The sequence below is a fragment of the Crotalus tigris genome, unplaced genomic scaffold, assembly GCF_016545835.1.
Source record: "Crotalus tigris isolate CLP2741 ecotype Arizona unplaced genomic scaffold, ASM1654583v1 scf7180000017754.2947050, whole genome shotgun sequence".
Taxonomy (NCBI): domain Eukaryota; kingdom Metazoa; phylum Chordata; class Lepidosauria; order Squamata; family Viperidae; genus Crotalus; species Crotalus tigris.
The window spans coordinates 171,635-192,299 of NW_024096616.1; the positions used below are offsets into that span (position 1 = coordinate 171,635).

The 20,665-nt window shown below is 38.3% G+C and overlaps 1 protein-coding gene across 3 annotated transcripts in view; it reads right to left on the reverse strand.

Annotated features, from left to right (window-relative positions):
- Nucleotides 1–20,665, reverse strand: part of ADAMTS2 (ADAM metallopeptidase with thrombospondin type 1 motif 2) — a 274,775-nt gene that overhangs the window by 59,364 nt on the left and 194,746 nt on the right. For all 3 annotated transcript variants that reach the window (XM_039340802.1, XM_039340803.1, XM_039340801.1), the window contains exons 6-8: nt 6,554–6,710; nt 3,809–3,914; nt 873–1,016 (exon numbers count right to left, since the gene is read on the reverse strand). In XM_039340802.1, the coding sequence (XP_039196736.1) occupies nt 873–1,016; nt 3,809–3,914; nt 6,554–6,710 (407 nt within the window). The remainder of the gene's footprint in view (nt 1–872; nt 1,017–3,808; nt 3,915–6,553; nt 6,711–20,665) is intronic.

A 20,665-nucleotide genomic window follows, 5' to 3' on the forward strand; every position in this document is an offset into this window, starting at 1 on the left:
GTTATTTAACCAAGAGTTTAGTAACAAGGACCAATCCACTTATCTAACAATATCAATTGCCTGAATCTTGGGGAAGTAAGTTCAAAAGTGACTCCTTAAAGACACAGAAACAGAGATGGCAATTATAAGAATCCCAATTACCAGGGTTTATCCCTACTTCATCTTTGAAGGAAGGCACCATGCTGTCAGAGAGGCAACTTTTATTCATCAATGACCCTTTTCTTTGCCAATGTTCTTTTAAAAACATAAACCCCCAAACAGAGTTTTGTTATTTAATAAATATAACAAAAAGGACTAGAAGGATTTTATAAATGTGTATTTTTTCCTATGTGTTTTAACTAATAAAAAAACACATAGGATAAAAAAATTGATTTAAAAAAACCAGAACTGAGAAGAAGCTTATTATGAAAAAATAAAAGGCGTAACTGCTTACAAGCTAGCCTTAGTACAGAGGTCCTCAACCTTTTCGGCACCAAGGACAGGTTCCGTGGAGAAAGGTTTTTCACGGACCGGAGAGTGCGTGGTTTTGTGTGCTGCCTGCATCCCATGGATGGGCTTTGCTTGTTTGTGCGGACCAGTTGCTGGCATGCCATGGATCGGGACCGCTCCATGGACCAAGGGTTGAGGACCCCTGCCTTAGTACATCCTTACAAAGCAATCCAGTGAATATTTATTTAGAACCAAATCTTACTTCATTCAGAGCAAGTAAATGAGTTCAGGATAACAAGTTTCATTAGTTTTCACTTAATTTTTTGACCCTAAAATGCTCCCCTTGCCGTTTTCTAGAAGAAGAATTTTCTAATTCAGCATCAGGCTTTCTAGCTTATGAAATGTTTGCAACAGAAGTGATCCTTCTCCATCATTGTACTCACTGCAGGTATCGGTTCAGTTCCTGTTGACTGCAGCGAGACCAATGGAAGCGATGGAACGCGGCCTGGACCAGCGGCGCCATTATACTTCCCATCCGCACTTCATCCCCACATCGGTTCCCTTGACCATCATGTTCCATGCCTAATCTAGAAGATGAGACGGAACAAAGGGGAGCGCTTTAAAAGCAATGAATAAAAGCAGCTATTTATTCCTCTTGCAATGCATTTATTCATAGTTAGTCTGACCTTCCCAAACTTGAACAACCCACTCACCCCCTGACTACTGTAGCCATCATAACTTCTGCTGTGAAGTCTGTACATGAGGTGAAAAGTGGCTTAATTTACTTTGAGGTCAAAGGTGGGAGTTCCCACTGGTCTGCCATCCAAGTCTATATCTTGAATATTAGCTTCAATGGAATTATCATGTCCTGAAGCAGTAAGGATGATCAAAGATGTCCTTATTAAGATGCCTTCTAATGCCCCACTTACCCTTACTACTATCACCCAATCTACTCCACTACTGTTCTGCCTTTATAAAATATTGCAGTGTTAGTCTCTTCTCTTGCTTGTTGGGTAGCTTTTAAAAATACTGTTGGTCAGCTGATTAAGACTGTAAGGGTAGCCCATTAGTGCTCTTATTATGCATCCCATAATCAGAGTGTGATTGCTTCAGCTGATAGTCATTCATGTATGGTGTGGAGGGGGCACTGCCTCATTTGACCAAGAACTTTATCTAATAATGTGCCAACATTGCCTATATTATTCCTTGTTGAGGAGCACACCCTAAGACTTTAATGTGAATTCTAATGGTGACTTCTTAGGATAAATTCTTGCACTCTAATATTGCTGACACCTGTGACAACACAGGAAATGACATCTCCCTTTTGACCTTGTTTTGTTTACTTCACTTTTCAGACATAAATAATTACAAATGCTAGATAAGAAAGAGGACAAATCATGTACAGATACAATCTTAAGAATCCTAATAAATCAGGATTTTTAAAAGGACAGGAAGCAATCAGTGCATAATATAAAAAGACAACATCTATCCACTAATTAGAATGTGTTGAGAGAAATATATTCTGGGAGTTTCCACCCTCTTGAAGGTTTTTCATCCAGGAAACAAAAAAAGCAAATTCTAAAGTACAATAAAATCCTGCCTGAGAACTTCAGGTTCAAATTCTCAAGAATGGTGAGGATAAACGTTGAGCAAGTTAAGCAGTTTGGTAAGCTGTGACCACAAGTTCTTTCCATATCAAGCAAACAAAAAATAAAAATCTTGCAAAATACATGATCCACCAGAGTGGGTCAATTCCTTACAGCTTAGTGTTTAATACCCCCTTTTGTTTTTTGCATAGAGCATAAAGGTTTAAGAAAACCTGGCACTTCACCACAAATTGGGGTTAATCTTATGAATACAAATGCAGGCCTGTTCTAAAGACAACTTTCTGATCATCTCTGTCTACCCCAGTGTTTCTCAACCTTGACAGTTTAAGGCATGTGGACTTCAACTCCCAGAATTCCACAGCCAGCATTGCTGGCTGTGGAATTCTGGGAGTTGAAGTCCACATGCCTTAAAATTGTCAAGGTTGAGAAACACTGGTCTACCCTTTAGTTGAGGAGGGCACCAGTGTTTGGGGGAAGAAGCTTGGCAGCTTTACTAGTATCCTACCAGGCAGTCTACTTTCCTCCACCTGATTATCTTTAAACAAGGGGGGGGGGAAATAAGGTGAGTCAGTGGCTCTCCTTTCTTCCCTCATTACTAGAAGAGAATTTATGCAACAAGGGTCAGTTTGTGGAGACTTCCATCTCTATTTAGATCAATGTTTTTCAAATGTGACAACTCTTAAAGTTGGCTGGGGAATTCTGGGAGTTGAAGTCCACATGTCATAAGTTGTCAAATTTGAAAACACTGACTTAGATCCCAGCTTGGGAGTCTTCACAGGGAAAGAGTATGCCCTGCTGCAAATCTTCATCTTCCCAAACAGAAAACAAATGTCAGGAATATGATGGAGGGGGCGGACTCATTCCCGTCTTTTCTCCCTTGTGCACTGGTGACTCTGTGTCTTTCCGAGAAAGAGAAAAAAAAAATACAACACATTTGTTCCAACAATGCAGGGTTTATCTCCACTCTCTTCCTTTCTCAATAATAAAATATTTTACGATGCCACTGTTGGCTAGAGAAGAATTCAAAACATGAAATAGTCTGCAAAGGCTGGAGAGTTATTTTTATAGGACTGAAAGAAAGAGTTCCTTTCTTCACCTTCAGTGCACATGCATAGCATCACCAAGGGAACCCTATCACTATCTTATCCATTTGGCTGGGCAAAGTTACTGAACTTCAGAGCGCAAATAATTTGCATCTAGATAAGAATCTATTCCTGTGAATATTAAATCTGATGTATAGACCTCTCCCTACTTCAGATATACTCAGAAGTAAGAAGAACAGGAATAAGAGTTCTAAGCCCTATTCCAAACACAGGCTATACTCCTGCGGATAATGGCCACAATCTGATTAGAGGTTATTTAAAAATCAATTTAGTGAAAATGTAATGTTATTAAAATGAACACATAAATAATGAAGAAGAAATGAAGAAAAATAGCAGATTATATTTTATGCCTAAATTATAACACAGTGAGGGCACTGTGGGGTTTTCAAATAAGGGAGAGATGGTCACCTGTTATAGATAATTTAGTGAATTTTCTGCACTGAGCAGGGGTTTGCCTTGATGATGTTTAAATTCCATTCCAGTTCATATATTCTAAGATTCTATAAATCATTTTTTTCTTCCTGAAGACAACTCCTTGTATATATAAAATAAACTAATCTGCAACTTTTGCTTGTACGTTCTGACTCTCTCCACTGAAGTGACTGAAATCATGTTCCACCAATCATATAACACGCAGGATCATGACAACTATATGGAAGCTCTACTTACACATGTCCAGTTTCATGGGCTACAACAAATGCAGAGGAGAAGCCATCTTCATGATTAAGTGTACAGCTTCGAACTGGATGACACATGCCAGTAACTGGAGCATAGCCTATTAAGGAGCAGATAAGACTCTAATGAAGAAAAGAAAATTAAGCTCAAATAACTATTGAAGAGCACTAGTCTCCAGTGATCTTGCCACAGAAGTCTTACCTAAATAAAAATAAAAGCAAAAGCGAAAATGAAATTCATTACAGTGAATGGATGCTGTGCTCTGAATGGAGAAAAAACTCAGAAAGCTATACTTTTTAGAATATGAATAGATCAGATGAGCTTTTTATGAAAAATCTTTAACAAAGATATGTTTTAGAGAGAGTTTATATAAAACTATTTTACAGGAATATGGTAAAGCGACAAATATTTTAGGAAGAAATGTGTACAGTTGAAATATAATTAAGGAAATAAAATGCAATGGCTATAAAATGAGTGAGTACAAAACTGAACCTAATCAGAAATTAGGAATGTGCATCAGATATTCCCAAATCAAAACTCTTTGGGAGAAGTTCACTGCTGAAGGGAATCACAACCCTATTCAGAATAAACAGAATAGAGGGTTGTAACAGTGATACAGAATGTCATATAAAGTACCTTTAAAAAAAATCTTCACTATCCTAATATGGAAAATGTCAAAACATGCACAAAAACAGAGTTTAGTGACTGATATTTTTTACCTACAGGTAAGACTTCTTTGGCTTTGGAATATTCTGTTCTCTGATCTCTTTAGTTTCTGCTTATCTGAACAGGAATAATACTGAAGATCATCGATGGACTGAAGGAATCTCTGTGGCTAGAAAACCTTCCTAATTTGTTGTCCTTCCAACTAATCCACATTCTTCCAAAGAAATCTTATTCGCTGAATAATAATCCAGTTCTTCACCTAAAGATGTGCATCTGTACTAAATTACCCATTACTATAATCCCAATCTTTTCTTCAGCAGTTACTTTATTAATATTATTATCACGATGACTAATTTGCTTCCAATTCCAGCACTGTTCAGCAACTGAACTATATACCTTGCATTGTCCAAACAATCATCGTTATGTAAATCAGCAAAATGAACCAAATTCCTTATTCTCAGGAATAAAATAAAACGTGTAGATGCTGCAGGCCTTTATGAGAATAGACTGATCTAATCATCATTATGCAACTAAGTTACAAAATCACTCCCAAGAAAACAAAAAACTTGTGAGTGAAATTAAATCTGAAGACCTTACAGTACTGAGTGCAACATGCATTCAGGGAAATGCACAAAATTTTGAACGCAACTTAGATAACTGAAACAACAATAAAGAAAAGTCAATATCCACATTTATTGGTGACTGGAAACCCTTATAGATTTTTTTTTTTGCATAAAAAGGAAAAGAAATGAACTTGTGATTAGATAGATTATATAAATAAGAAAGTTTTAACTTTAGAGAATGAAGTTAAAATATAATTGTATTTATACAGTAGCTGCTGTGAAGAATCAGAGGCCTCTTCTTTACTCCTTTATATCTTTTTTAATATCTTGCTTTTCCCCCTATTTTTTTCCTTTGGTCTTACTGCACTTTTAATTTTTCCTATTATTTCTTTTTCATTCTTTCTGTTCAAATTTACTTTGCAGTTGTTGTTCTTATTATTGTTCTTAAAACCCTTCCTACAAATTAAGTATTTAAAAAAGATAACTGAAATTGAAACAGCAGGTTGCCCAGCACTTAATTATGAATGAATTCCCTGCTAACTTTTAACCAATTGAGCCGACCATGAATTTAGCTGGAGAATAAAGGACTGAATTGTATGGTGCTTTATTTCCTTTTTGTTTTTATATTCCTTGACAAATATGTGGGCATCATAGCACTGCTAAAAAAATCTTGTAAATGAAATATATTCCGTTCAGAAATATATTTCAAGACATTACTATGCTTTCCAACTAAAACATTTAAGATCTGTGTGTCCCAAAGTAGTTGCACTGCATTTGGCAAGGCTGTTAACTTGCAAGATTACTTTGGATTTGTTAAGAAGAAAAATGTTAAGAAATCCCTGAACATTGAAGAATAAATTTGAAACAACTTGACAGAGGCCAATTACAGAGAAACAGATATGGGCTGAATATTCCTTTTAAGCCAGTGGGAGGGACACTTATTATCCTGCCTTCAAGTACTGTCTGAGCTAATAGATTAGTTAGTGGGCCTTCATAGAGTATTCACATAAGACACTCTTCTCCAATTTGTCATCTTTTGGATGCAGAAGTCAACTCCAAGAATTCCCCACTCAGCATGCTCTCTGGAAAAAATTGAGAAGGTGCCCATGTTAAGATGGCTGATGTAGGCAAATTATTCCTTATTTGTTTAAACTATCTTCTCCCTGAACACGAAACCTAGGAAAGTGAGGCCATTTAAAAGATAAGATTATGTTGGTGACAGCCAATAGTATTTTAGCCTTCAAAGGTTTTAGCTGCTGGTGTGGAGAAGGGCAGACCATATCTGTCTCAGAGACTCCTTGCATGGCTCTTTGGCTAAACGGTGGGGAGGACTAGCACAGCAACTCCAGGGCCTCAGTGGGAGAATAATGGAGGCCTGCATAGGTTCTTTAGAATGTCAATTGTCCATCTGTGCTCAATAGCAAAGTATTAATAATTGAGATTTGTTTTTCACTGAATGGCCTGGTTAACAGTACAAGTTAGATGAGGTGATTGATAGCAGAGAGCTCACCTTGCATTCCAGAAGGTCCAAAGTCCTGCCTTGTGAGAAAAATTGCGTGGTCATGATATTCTGCATGTCCAGTATCAGGTTTTTGTTGTAGGTAAGCCCAACGACACACATTCTCTAAACTTTGAGAAGGATTGCCAATCTCAATTAAACTCATGGACTAGAAAGAAAAAAAAGAAAAGAAAAGAAAAGAAAAGAGAAGAGCAGTTATATTGATTTTAACTAACTTCTTCAGTAAAGCACAGATGATTCAAATTTGGTCCAATACAGAGGTGCTATCCTGTTATGGTAATGCTGCATCCAGACTGAGATACCTGGTGGGTACAAATAATTTGTTATTCTCTGAATGAGGAATTCCACAGGAAATAGAATTACAGCTGATATTAAACAAAAGAAAATTTATTTTTCAACTCAGTTCTATACTGATGTAGCAATCTCAGTTCTATAGCATCACCAGAATTTTATATATATACTTAGCAGTATTTTTTAAAAAATCTGTTCTGAAACAACATAAATATGAGGGCATATCACGTACATTTTGCTTTTTTAAAAATAATTATGTCGGAGACAAAGAGCAGCTTCTTAGTCAGAGTTTATGTTCTGACATGCGTAGCGCAGCAAAAAAATATGCTGCATACATACCACATCAATTGCTAAAGGCATATTTTATTCTTTACATCTTTAAAATTTGGGAGGGGGAAGGACTGCTGTTTTGGTGTATCTTTCTGAAAGAACAGTTTATAAATAAGACTTGCATCATGACTTTTAGTACAATTGATGTAGCAGGCAGGCCTCAATTGTCTATTAGTATATGAATAGCTGTTCTAAACCAATTAGGCAAAAGAACATAACTTGTGTTTTCCAGCTCACCTATCAAAATGGAAGAATAATTGTGCTATAATTATTTCCTCCCTTCTTATCTACCCTAATTTAATCTATGGAGTCATATGGAAATGAACACAATAAAAATTATATAAAATACCTAGTTTGCCCTTAATATATTACTAGTTGAGGAAACTGCTACAAGGACTATAGTAGTAGGAGTAATGGCAGTTTCACAAAAGAAGCAGTATTTCCTATTTGAAAGATGACATTTGCATGGATAGATTATTAACCTGAAAAGCCAAACTGATCAAAACTTCTTGCAATAAGTTGAAACAGCTCTATGTTCTTCTGCAATCTATGACTGAGGACAAGTTACATGCTCAAATGTTGGTAGAATACTACTGTGGTTTGTGAAAGAAGTATTGTGAAAATTTGGAGCACAACTCTAAGGAGAAAGATCATATGTTTTATTGAAATAATAATTGTTGGGTTCCATCTTACAGAAAAGAGGAGCAGAATAGATGTATATGTTCTTCCTAGGAATTTTGAATTGTGAAGCTGGAAAATTCTGGTCTTTGATTTGCTGTTAAGATGCTGAAACCATAGGAAGGAAACCAGATTATTCTTCGTCAATGTAAGCCAATCATTTTTTATTTTTTTTTGAAGCAACAGCACTGGAAATAGCCACTGGCTCTTCATACCAAGGAGTGGAATCTTGATGAGATTAGGCCACGGGTCTTCAAATATGGCCCTTTTATGACTTGTGGACTTCAACTCCCAGAATTCCTCAGCCAGGCATGCTGGCTGAGGAATTCTGGGAGTTGAAGTCCACAAGTCAAAAAAGGGCAAAGTTTGAAGACCCCTGGATTAGGCTATGGCACTTCTGCAGTTTTGCTTAGTGACTACTGCTTTTCCCTCAGTCAAGTTTACCTAAGCCAATTGCATGCGCTGAACCTCCATTTGTCAATTTCATCCTGTTTGTATTGAGATAATTAATATTTATATTTGTCACAAAAGGCTTAAAGGGAATATGCACTGCTTAGTTGATGTAATCAAGTTCAGCTTCCTTTTTTTGTTTTTTTGTTTTTGTTCAAGCTTCAGAAATTTTTCTGTGACTCAGAAGTGACAGACACAAAACTGACCCAAATGCAATAGAAAGCCTTCTCTGCAGTGTGAGAATGGAATTCTCTGTCAAGAAAGATTTATTTATGGCATTCTAAAAATGTTACATTTTTAATATCCATATTGGCTTGGAAGAAATTAAAATAAATGAATAAACAAGAACTAAACCAAATAAACAATAAGCAAGCAAACCACCTCCTTATTGCTTATTAAATGCATTTTATGGTCAAATGGATATTTTTGTTTTTTTAATGTGGACTGACTGATTATTTTAAGCTATTTTGATTTCCTATAGCAGTCTATCATGTTATTGCATTTTGGATTTTCGATATATTTAAAAATGGCATTATAAGTTGCATACTGACCTATTCACTTTCAATTGTGTATCTACCTGTTTAAAGTAAAACTATACATTTCACTTTCGTAGTTAACTGTAGAGAAGAGAAAAAAAATTGAGAACTGATCTAAAGTTGGTAGACAGTAATAATTTAACACTTGTGACTTCTTGTGATACCAAAAGCTCTATCACATGGTTTGGAAACATAGCACCTTATGTAATTGATTACAAAAACCCTTACACAATAAAGAGTTGTTTTCTATGGTCACAAAACATAATCAATTCCATTTCCAAGTTGTCTGAATGTGGAAGAAAAACTTTCCTATATGTTCTTGGATCAGGTGCAGAAGGCAGTTCTTCCTCATCAGTGACTGGCTGCAGCTGCATGCTTTCCCCACCTGAAGCCTCAGGGCTGTCCTGCTGCAGCTGCGCTTCAGCCAAATCACTCTCAGCAGGCTGCATATCCAGTTTCTCTCCCATTAATTTCCCCTCCTCACTTGGTCTCGCAGTCCTTTGACATTGTGTGAAATATCTAGCAAAAATCATACTGTTGCATGGAGGTGCAGGGTGGGGTGGGGAAACATGACAGAAAAGAAGGTAATCAATTAAATAGTTGACATCCTAACTGGCATGTACTGTATATCTCATTCATCCCCTCACTGTAATGGACACAATAGTACTAATGTCTGTATTTTGGAGGCAAAGATTGGGGGTGGGAGGCTGAGGAGATAGGCTTATGTACTTAGATTTATTGTTTGAGATATCTTCCGGAAATAAGCATGAGCAACAATCTTTGATTAATTTTCAGGTACATACTCCTCATGGTGTCACGCAATCTACCTAGCATTTGCTGCAAATCATTTAAGTTCTCAGCTACCAAAAAGGTAATATCTGTATTCAAAACTGTACATATATCCATTATCCCCATTATCCAAATTCTTAAATTCATCAAAAGCATTCCTTGTATGTACCCATACAAGCATTACACAACAAATAAGGAGACATCATGTACTGTTATCTCACTTCCCCCTTAGTACTGATTTGTTTACTCAGTTGTCCATTTATTCGCACATGTACTTTACTTCCATGTTATAGAATTAACTTGGCATTAAGCAACCAACTTCTACATTGGAGCAGAGTTCTGTCTGGCTTCCTGTGTGTATAAATTTTACCCAGTGATGGGATTCAAATATGTGAACAACCAGCTCTCTGTGTAGATGCCGCTTCTGGAAGTCCATTCTGGGCCTTCTGCCGAAGTGGTGCGAACCGGCTGAATCCCACCATTGCATTAACTCCTGTAGCCTTTTAATTTGATAATGACCATAGTTCTGATCTATTTTCAGTACTAGAGGTTATTTAGGTAAGGAATATCTTCTAAGAATTTCTACTTCATGAAATTCCAGATTATCCTTTCCATCTTTGTTTGATCTCCTTTTGAATCAGTTACTATCAATGCACTGGCATCCTTTAGCATACAGTAAGTTTGAAATCTCCTTCTGAGTTGGAGATCTTCAAAATTGGAGATCTTTTGGAAGGCTCCTCTTGTTTTTCCATTTTTGTTTCCGTCTTTGGTGTCTACAGATGTTGTTATAATACTACATTTTGTCTTTTCTAGCAACTGTTAGTGCATTAGGCTAGAAAACTAAAAGACTGAGTTCTAGTCCCACCTTGGATTAGGGCCAGTCACTTTCTGTCAGCCCGTGGAAGGAAGCAACCACTTCTGAAAAACCTTGCCATATTCCCAGAAGAACAAATATTTACTACTACAAAACTTACTACACATGGAATGTTATAACTGAATGCCTAATAGTGGCATCTGCTACCTTCCATAACTTTTTTTAAAAATGAGAACGCTAACCTTCTGCCTATGAAAACCATATTATTAGGACATATGTCTGATAAGAACAGATACTACACTTGATTTTTCCCAAAAGTAGAGATTTCAAAACAACCATTATGGTACATATGACTTATGTCCTTTTATGGCATCTGCTTCAAAGTAATTCTACAACTAAAGTAAAAAAAATCATTGATTTGCTTCAACATTTCAGATCAAACCATTGAAATGGGTCAACTGGATCTGATCAGCCATTCGGGCCTAATGCAAATTGGGGAAATTGGCATTGGCACATGCTGAAAACTAAGGTGACCAACTTTTTTACAACAAAAAGGAGGACACGAATAAATTGAAGAAAAAAATATTGTAAATAAAAGAAACATTGTATTTATTGCAACAATAATACAGAATACACTATAATATGATCAATGCATAATAAAAAACATTTGTAACAATAACATTTTATATTGTAATTATGCTTACATGCCTATTAATTATTTAAATGAGTACTTTTCCATTGAATGAATATTTTTTGTCAATGTATCATCTTCTAACAATATATTGGAAATATCTGAACAAGAAATATCCTTCATATTGAATTTTACGGCAAGTGCTGCAGCTAGAGTATCAACATTCAATCTCGATTTCTCACTTGTCCAAAAATCTACACGGCTGGACTGCACGGGGGTGGGCAGGGGAGGCAGGTGTTGTGAGCCAGGTGCTCCAGGATGGCCATGTAGATGCGCAGGGTGAGGTGGTGGCAGCGCAGATCAGCACTGTGTAGACCACCAGCTGGCGCAGCCCATGGAAGGTCAACTGCCTGCCGCGCCCCCGCCCACAGCCGTCCCACCAGCACCGCTGCCCTGCCATGGAGAGCCGGCCCCGCAGCTCGCAAAGCACCAGCCGAGCCAGCTCCAGCCCTGAGCCGCCCCCCAGCACCACCGGCCACCCTGTGCATCCCTATAGAGCCGGCCCCACGGCTCGCAAAGGCAAAGCACCAGCCGCGCCAGCTCCGGCCCTGCAGCCACCCCCCCAGCTGCCCCCAGCACCACCGCCCACCCTGCGCATCCCCGTAGAGCCGGCCCCACGGCTCGCAAAGGCAAAGCACCAGCTGCTCCGGCTCCGGCCCTGCAGCTGTCCCCCCAGCCGCCCCCCAGCACCACTGCCCATCCTGCGCATCCCCGTAGAGCCGGCCCCATGGCTCGCAAAGCACCAGCTGCGCTGGCTCCGACCCTGTAGCCACCCCCCAGCACCACCGCCTACCCTGTGCATCCCCGTGTAGAACCGAACAGGGAAGATCAAGAGAAACTTACCGCTCCAGTCTCCTCCAGCTATCTGCGAAACTAAGTAAGAGATGGTGTAGTTGGGTAGCAGTGAGGGGTGCAAAGTTCCTGCAACTTGCACGTGCAAAGTTTGCCGCCTGGGTGTTTTGGTGCGCTCAGCAGCAATTCCTATTGGCTTTTGAAAGCCAATAGGGGGAGTAGCACAGCTCAGGCAAAAGTTGAAAAAAAAAACATCAAAAAAAGGTCCCGGAACACCTTCTGGGTGTTCTATGAGGAAAAAAAAGCCCTGCAGATAAGTCTTCAAATATAGAAAAAGAGGACATTTAGGAGGACATTTTCGAGGGAGGACAGAACTCACAAAAGGAGGACTGTCCTCCCAAATGGAGCACGGTATATGGAAAAGGAGGACATTTAGGAGGACACTTTTTGAGGGAGGACAGAACTCAAAAAAGGAGGACTGTCCTCCCAAAAGGAGGACAGTTGGTCACCTTATGAAAAACCCATTTTAATGCCTAAATCAATGTGGCATGGCCACTTCAAATCAAAAGTTTCAAACAGAACGGGAAGAGAAGATCAACCAAATCGGTTTGGAAGTGAAGCATCTTCAATGCCCTACCCAGCATGGCTGGCTCAGGAATTCTGGGAGTTGAAGTCCACGAGTCATAAAAGAGCCAAGATTGCCTACCCCTGGCCTACACAGTCCTATAATTTAAATATAAGGATTTAGCAATGAAACATGAAGGATACCAATATACTGTAAAATGTATTTTAGTCTACTTTACAATATGAATTTCCTATTGTCATGCATGTTCTGGATCTGAAAATATGGTCTTATTGAGAATCATGTCTCTTTTGATGTCACAGATTTTAAAAGAAAAAGTAAATGACACAAAGTAAACTACACAATTATGATTCATAGCTTTGTATCAAGTAACAATAGAAATAAGTAGGTAGGTCTAGAACTATATGTTTTCCATAACAAATAACTTTCAGATGTTATAAGTGTAAAGCTGGAGCATATATTTTTTTTTCCAAAATTTTTTTCTAAAGCTAAAAGTTATAGTTGTTTTTTAGTGTTGTAGTTTGCCAAGAGCAACACCCCCAGAATTAATGAGAGGGAAACTAGGATGAAAAGTAAATTTGATTAAGTTTACATTTACAGCTCATTCAAACCAAATAATAAAATTTCAGTCATGTATGTAACACTTTCCTCCTTTTATATTGAAATTATAATTTGATAACAGATTATTCTTATTTAATGTAAAGGAAGGATCCTGTGACAAAATGGTTTAGCCATCTTACATGAACTCCCAGACAGACAAGCTCTGTTTGAAAGTGATAATAAATTCATGCCTGAGAAATAACTTGGAGTGAAATAGACATTATATCCTAGTACATCAAATCTGAACAGTTATTGATGGAATTGTTAGCACTCTGTGCTGTTGTTACCAATTACTGCAGAGGAAGGATTTCAGATAAAATGAAAACATGCCTCTGAGTGACTAACACATTTCTGATATACCTAGAGCAGAAGTGTCAAACTCAATTTCATTGAGGGCCACATCAGCATTACGATTGCCCTTGGGGAGGGGCTGGGGGTTGCGGCCTGGTTGGGCATGGATGGAGTGGGTGTGGCCTACTGGGTGGACATGGCCAGCTCTATATCATTCGCGTCAAGGGTGCCTGTGGGGGCCTGGGCAGGAGTGGGACAGATCTGAGGGTCTGTGGCAGAAGGGGGTGGGACCGGGGCAAGCACCAAGGCATGGTCCATTTCTTCATTCCCCACAAAGGGTGACACTTCCCTAGCATGCACCAGGGGGCAGGGCTGGTTCCTCGCTTTTTCCAGATGGCCTAGTGGAGCTAAGACTGAATGCGTTTCAGCATAGATGGCCACCACCAAATTGTACATTGGCTTCCGGCTGGCCTGGGCCAGAGCCAAGGGTGCTGTTCCCTCACTGTTTCCAGGATGGCTTCGCGGGCCACATGAAACCACTTTGCGGGCCACATCCAGCCCCCGGGCCTTGTGTTTGACATTTCTGACCTAGAGAAACTATAACATAAACAAATCTGTATAGATCCACACATTTTAACAGGATCACATCCCTCTTTGCACTCCAAGAGTTTCTTAAAATTAATAAAAATGTTTATTATGATACAAAATTAATCATTATGATCAGGCTGAAAGGAATGAGAAAGTGAAACAAAACAACATGGATACTAATCATTTTTAAAATGTACTAGCATACATTTCAACATTTATTTGCTTATTTAGGCTGTGCCACCTGCTCTGATTGGCACCCAACTCTTAGAGTCTCAGAATTAGTAAAATAATATCTAAAATAAAGTAGGATTTTGAGCAATGACAGGTAAAGTGACACAGACAGAATACAGATGAGTGTCTCCATCTATAGTAAACATATTTCAAATGGAATGCTTGGTTGTTGCTTAATATGTCCCGGAGATCATAGAAAAGGGGGAGAAAAAAACGGAGAAGCAATGGTGAACCAATCAATTTGGCACAAGTAGATTTGTCCAATCTATTATGCCTTGCTAAGAGAAGATTTGCCCATGGGTTTGGCAATGCTACTTGATTTATAAATTGCTTGGCTAAACAGCTGCAGCATCTGAGTTAACAAAAACTCTGCCAAACATGCTGTGGTGACCTCCAGCTTAGATTACAGTACTTTGGGTTGGCCTGCCTTTAAAATCTAGCAAAAACTTCCACCAGATCTTGATTGCTGTGGTCAGACAGTTGACAAAAATAACTAAAGGATCATATTATCCCAGTCTTTAAGAAAGTGTATTGATCTGTAACAGAGATTTTGGACATTCGGAAATGGTTGCCTAAAGGAACACATTCTCTTACCTTAATGATCACTAACTTGAAACATCTGTTTCAAAATTCATAGAACCCACTAAAATATAATGCAAAGTTCGCAAGAGACGATCTTTTGAAATCGCTTTCAGTTAAATGCGCTGCTATCATTTTTGGGGGAAAAATTGTTTAGAAAAATTCATCTCTCCCGCTCTCCTTCTTTCCTGAGTTGAGTTATCTTTGTACTGGTGAAAAAAATTGCTTTCAAGTGTCTGTTCTATTTATTATGTTTAATGGTACTTTTAAGGTTGTTCTTTTAATGTGGTTGGATTGTATCATTTTATGGATTTTGTTCATGAACCATTTAAGGGAGTATGGCTAAAAAGCTGGTCAACTAGGAATTCATACTTTGCTGAGTGTTTCTGTTCATAATTCCAGGCAATCATGCCCTTTTTGAAGGAGGCTCCATTTCTGTCCTCTACCTTTTCTCTCTCATCTCCTTTATAGTCAATGCTTCATGTTCAAACTATATTTAGTCCTCAATGAGTTGATCTGCGTCACTTCCCTTTTTCCCCTAAATCTATTTGCAGAAATGCTTTTGAGCTTAAGTTTACTGATGCTGTTTCTGAATTTATTTATTTGTTTGCTTGCTTGCTTGTTTGTTTGTTTATAAGATTTAAATGGCAGCAACTCTATGGCTAGCAAAATTTTGATTAACCAGTCAGTTTATTCAGAAGGTAATGCCTGTAAAGGTGTTCCTCCCCTTTCACCTTTAAAAGCAGCTGCCTTCCCATAACTATTGTCTTTTTCTGTATTAATTGGAATAAAGAATAAAATAATAAAAACAGTAACCCCCACCCCACTCCCGGTGACAAGAAGCAATCAGATGAGACACTTGATGGGCTCCATCCCACTCTGGGTTCCCCAAGTCTGTTGGCAAAAACCAGGTCTTCAGGGTCTTATGAAAGAGTGTCAAAGTGGGGGCCATTGATGATACTGCTTGGCTAAATAAAGAGATTAGATTTACTGATAGAGAAGAGTACAAACAGATTATTCAGTATTGGTTAATGTCAGAAAGTAAATTAAATAAATATTTTATGGGATAGATGCTGCACTTGTTAATCAAAAGGCCAAGAAGCAATATTTTTATTGAAGCTTTAAAAAGGAAATTTTCAAGAGATATCCATTAGATGGTGCTCCAGCTATAACTTCAGACAGTTCTACACATCTATACCTACTGGGGATGAAATGGTTATCTTGTTAGATTTATAAATGGACATTGCAAAGTTAACAAATGTAAAAGTAACCCAGCATGCATGTATGAGGCAATCTGAGTACTGTATGTTCATTTGCTGTCAAAAGTGACTGCAACCAAAAATGCATTTCAAAATATTTTCCTTCAAACTATTTACTTAGATTAGATTATTTCACGCTGTCATATGAGCTAGGCAAGTTATTGTTAAAGGGGGGAGAGGGGGAGAAAAACAAGAAAAGAAAAACAATTATTGGTACCATGGTAACAGAATCAACAATACCAACATCAACAAACTCAATGAGCAAATTGGCATTTTGCTTTCAAAGCACTGTGAGCAATATCTCATGGCAATGTTTTATTAGATTTTTCTCTCTAATAACACAGTATTATATATGCGTAGGAGAAATAGTACATCCAGAGTAAATATAAGCCAAAGGAACATCTGAAAAGAAATATGTAATTTAGATTTTTGTTTTTTTAAAAAATGGCTTGTTCCCTGTTTCATAAAATCTGAAAGTAATTATATAGAACGGAAGGGAAAAGAACTAATAGAGAAAACTATAAGAATAATATTTTACTTCCCATCAATAATATTCACTGAATGTTTGTAATTCTAAATGCAATTATTAAATGTAGTTATTTATTCCTTTATGTCCAGAATCCTTTATAGATTAGAGGTCATAGCCTGCATAAAATACCATGAGCCACACTTTATATAAAAGTAGGTTTTGATTGCAGTTGGAATATCCAAATCAAAATTGTCCAAACATGCCAATTCTATTCTTATTCTCAGTAAGGAATGCTATTATTTTGATATGGATATAGCTAACGCTGGTCACCTAGTGGATACCTTCTCTATCTTACTAAAAAGTATGATGTAAAAACTTTGATTGATGGGACACTACAGAAAATGTGATTGGATCAGATAGATATTCAAGAATACATGGGAATAACTGTTCTATGAGTCTCTGCCTGCTTTAAATACATGGTTTAAACAGATGTCTACTAAAATGTCTACATGCAGAGTAATAAACATAAAAGCATGATTGATCTAAGAGTTCACAGCCACTCACAACATTCCCATCTCTAAGGCCTAATGAAAAAGCCAGTTTTCAATGACTTTTTAAATCCAGAGTAGGGGCTATCTCAATCTCCTGGGGAATGCTATTCCAAAGAAAGGGGGCAACTGAAAAAAAAACTATCTCCAATCCTGAGGATGGCTACCTTATGCCAAACCAATCTTATTTCATTCTTTGACAGAGTGACTAAATTAGTAGACCAGCGAAATGCTGTGGACATAGTATTCTTTCTCAATAACATTGAGAAAAAAAAACAAGAAATCCAGGAAGAAACCAGCATGGCTGCCCAAAGATCTCACTAACAAACTAAAAGAGAAAAAGGACAAACACAAAAAATGGAAAGAGGGGTGCATAACCATGGCCAGAGTATGCAGTCAGAGCATGCAGCCAGAGCATGCAAAGAAGAAGTCAGGAAAACAAAGGCTCAGTACGAACAAAGACTCGCAATGGAAATCAAGGACAATAAAGAAAGTTTCTTCCAGCATATTAACAACAAGAAAAAGTCAAGGAAACTGTAGGCCCACTAAAGAGAGAAGATGGTAAGGAAATTACAGACAACAGGGAGAAAGCAGAGCTGCTTAACTCATACTTTGCATCAGTCTTCACACAAAAAGAAACCATAGCCCAACACACCCCCAAACCCACTGCAAAAGACATACTAGAAACAAAAATCAAAATAAGCAAGAAAATGGTAAGAGAACACCTATCCAATCTTGACGAATACAAATCACCAGGACCTGACAGATTACATCCTAGAGTTCTGAAAGAGCTGGTAGATGTTATCTCAGAATCATTACACCCACATCTTTCACAAATCCTGGCGCACCGGGGAAGTACCCGAGGAATGGAAAAGGGCTGATGTGGTCCCCATCTTCAAGAAAGGGGAAAAAAGGACCCAGGAAACTACAGACCAATCAGTTTAATATCAATACCTGGGAAGATCCTAGAAAAGATAATAAAAAAACAGATCTGCGAACAACTAGAAGCAAACCAAGTCATAATTAGCAGCCAGCATGGGTTTGTTAAAAATAGATCATGCCAAACCAATCTGATCTCATTCTTCAATAAAGTTACTAAACTAGTAGACCAACGAAACACAGTGGACATAATCTACCTAGATTTCAGTAAGGCATTTGACAAAATAAATCACAACCTACTCCTCGATAAGCTAGAAAAAGGTGGAATAGACAACATCACCACCAGATGGATCTGTAACTGGCTGACAAACCATACTCAATGAGTAGTCCTCAATAGCACTACATGTGGCACTACATCCATATGGAGAGAAGTAACCAGTGGGGTATCACAAGGATCCGTATTAGGGCCAATATTCTTCAATATCTTCATAAATGATTTAGATGAGGGAATTGAAGGGGAACTCATCAAATTTGCAGTCAATCCAATATTCACAACATTCATACTTATACATACATGATAAAAATAATTCAAGTAAATAAATGGGTTCACCTTGCTAGAATCTTTACTGAACATCAGAAAGTGGCTGGATTTTAAGATACGTTAATACAGGTAGAATGACAGTAGATAATATTTGGATAAAGAATTAATACTTGTGAAAAGAAAATGACTGTATTTAAGAATGTTTCTGTCCATTCCATTGTATGGAAGTGAGAGTTGAACATGCATGAGAAATAGGCTGAACAAAGTGGGAATGGGTTACGTAAGATGCATGTGGTGTAAAACAAACAAAAAATGGCAACAAGTGTGAATAGATGCTGAACATATGTGGACTGAAGGAAATGACAGGAAAAGAATTAGCTAGATCAGTGGTTCTCAACCTTTTTAATGCTGCGACCCCCAACTAGTCATAAGTTGAGGACTACCCAACTGGTCGTAAGTCGAGGACTACCCAACCGGTCGTAAGTCGAGGACTTTCCCTGCCTGGGAGCGCCGTGCATGCGTGGTGCCGCCCCCTGCGCTGGCCAAGGCGTAGCTGGCAAGTGGCAGAGACGGCGCAGGACGACCATCGGCTGAGCCACCAGCTGGCCCATCCCAAGGGAGGAAAAGCACCCGCCGGGCCCCACGCACGCCAGCAACCCTCCCTGTGCCCACCAGCCTCCCACCTCCCACCCCTGGCCCTCTTTTACTTACATTTTTAGTAGTTGCTCAGCAGGGAGGGATGGAAGCTTCCAGACAGCTCGCCTTCGCTGCAGACAACTTGCAGTGCCGTTTGCAGACTGGGGCTTTTGGTGGGCTCAGCAGGGCAGAGACAGCCTGGACAATTCCTATTGGCTTTTGAAAGCTAATAGAATTAGACTCTATTCAAGAGAGTCTATTCTATTGGCTTTCAAAAGCCAATAGAATAAAAGGGAGTAGCACAGCTAAGGAAAAGGGGGAAAAAATGGCGGACTGCATTCTTTGATGACCCCCGTGAAATGGTTGTTCAATCCCAAATGGGGTCCTGACCCACAGGTTGAGAACCGCTGAGCTAGATGGAGTACTGTATGTCTAGTCTAATAAGGCTAATTCTAGTCTAATAAAAGAGGGAATAAAAGAAGGACTAGCAATGACATGATAGCAGTTTTCTGATATTTGAGGGGCTGCTACAAAGAAGAGAAAGTCAACCTGTTCTCCAAAGCACCTGAACAAGACAAGGACAAGAGGCAATGGTGGAAACGAATCAAGGAGAGAAGCAACCTAGAAATAAGAAGAAATTTCCTGACAGAACAATCAATCAGTGGAACAGTTGTGCCTGCTCCATCACTGGAGGTTTTAAGAAGAGATTGGACAGCCATTTGTCTGAAATATTATAGGGTTTCCTGCTTAAGCAGGGGGTTGGAGTAGAAGACCTCCAAGATCCCTTCCAAGTCTGTTCCTCTATTATTCTGGAATTGATGAGATCCTTAGAGAGGGACAAAAGTTTAAAGAAAAAAACTCACCATACGGTATGAATTAACATATGGGTGTGATGTAAGTAAGATTTGTTTAGAGAGTAGAATGCTATGGGGAATTACAGCTAATGGAGTATGTACAATATGGTTTTAACTATGTTTCCTTTTCTTTTTCTAATCTCATTCTTTTCGTTGTCTTACTCAGTTTCTGTGTTCTATAAACACTTACTCCGAAAGAGAATAGCACATTATATATTATATATGTTCTCGAAACAATTCAGTTAAAGAGGGATAGGAAAAGTTTTTGAAACTTTTCAAAATTATGTTAAAAATAACATAACGTAAAGCTCCCTTATTTGGAACTCTGTAGAAATCTCAAAATTTACTTTGGAAAAATATCCTGAGATATACAATGTGAATTATGAAGCATGGCTCACCGAGAATACATACAAAATTTTGCGAGGGGTTTAGGAGATTGAAATGAATCTCTTTCCATGATTTCTGTGAACTGAAGCTACCATTCAAGACTAAAGCTGATCAGATTATTCCCAAAGATTAATGGAGAGAAAAAGCTGGTGAACCATTGCAAACTTAGAAAGTCATTTTGATTCTCCAGGGTCTTAAATTTTAATTTGCTGCTTAATTCAAAGTATTCCATAGTCAATGAAAACCTATACAAAGTTTGCATTTTCTTGCAATAGTATAGATAACTA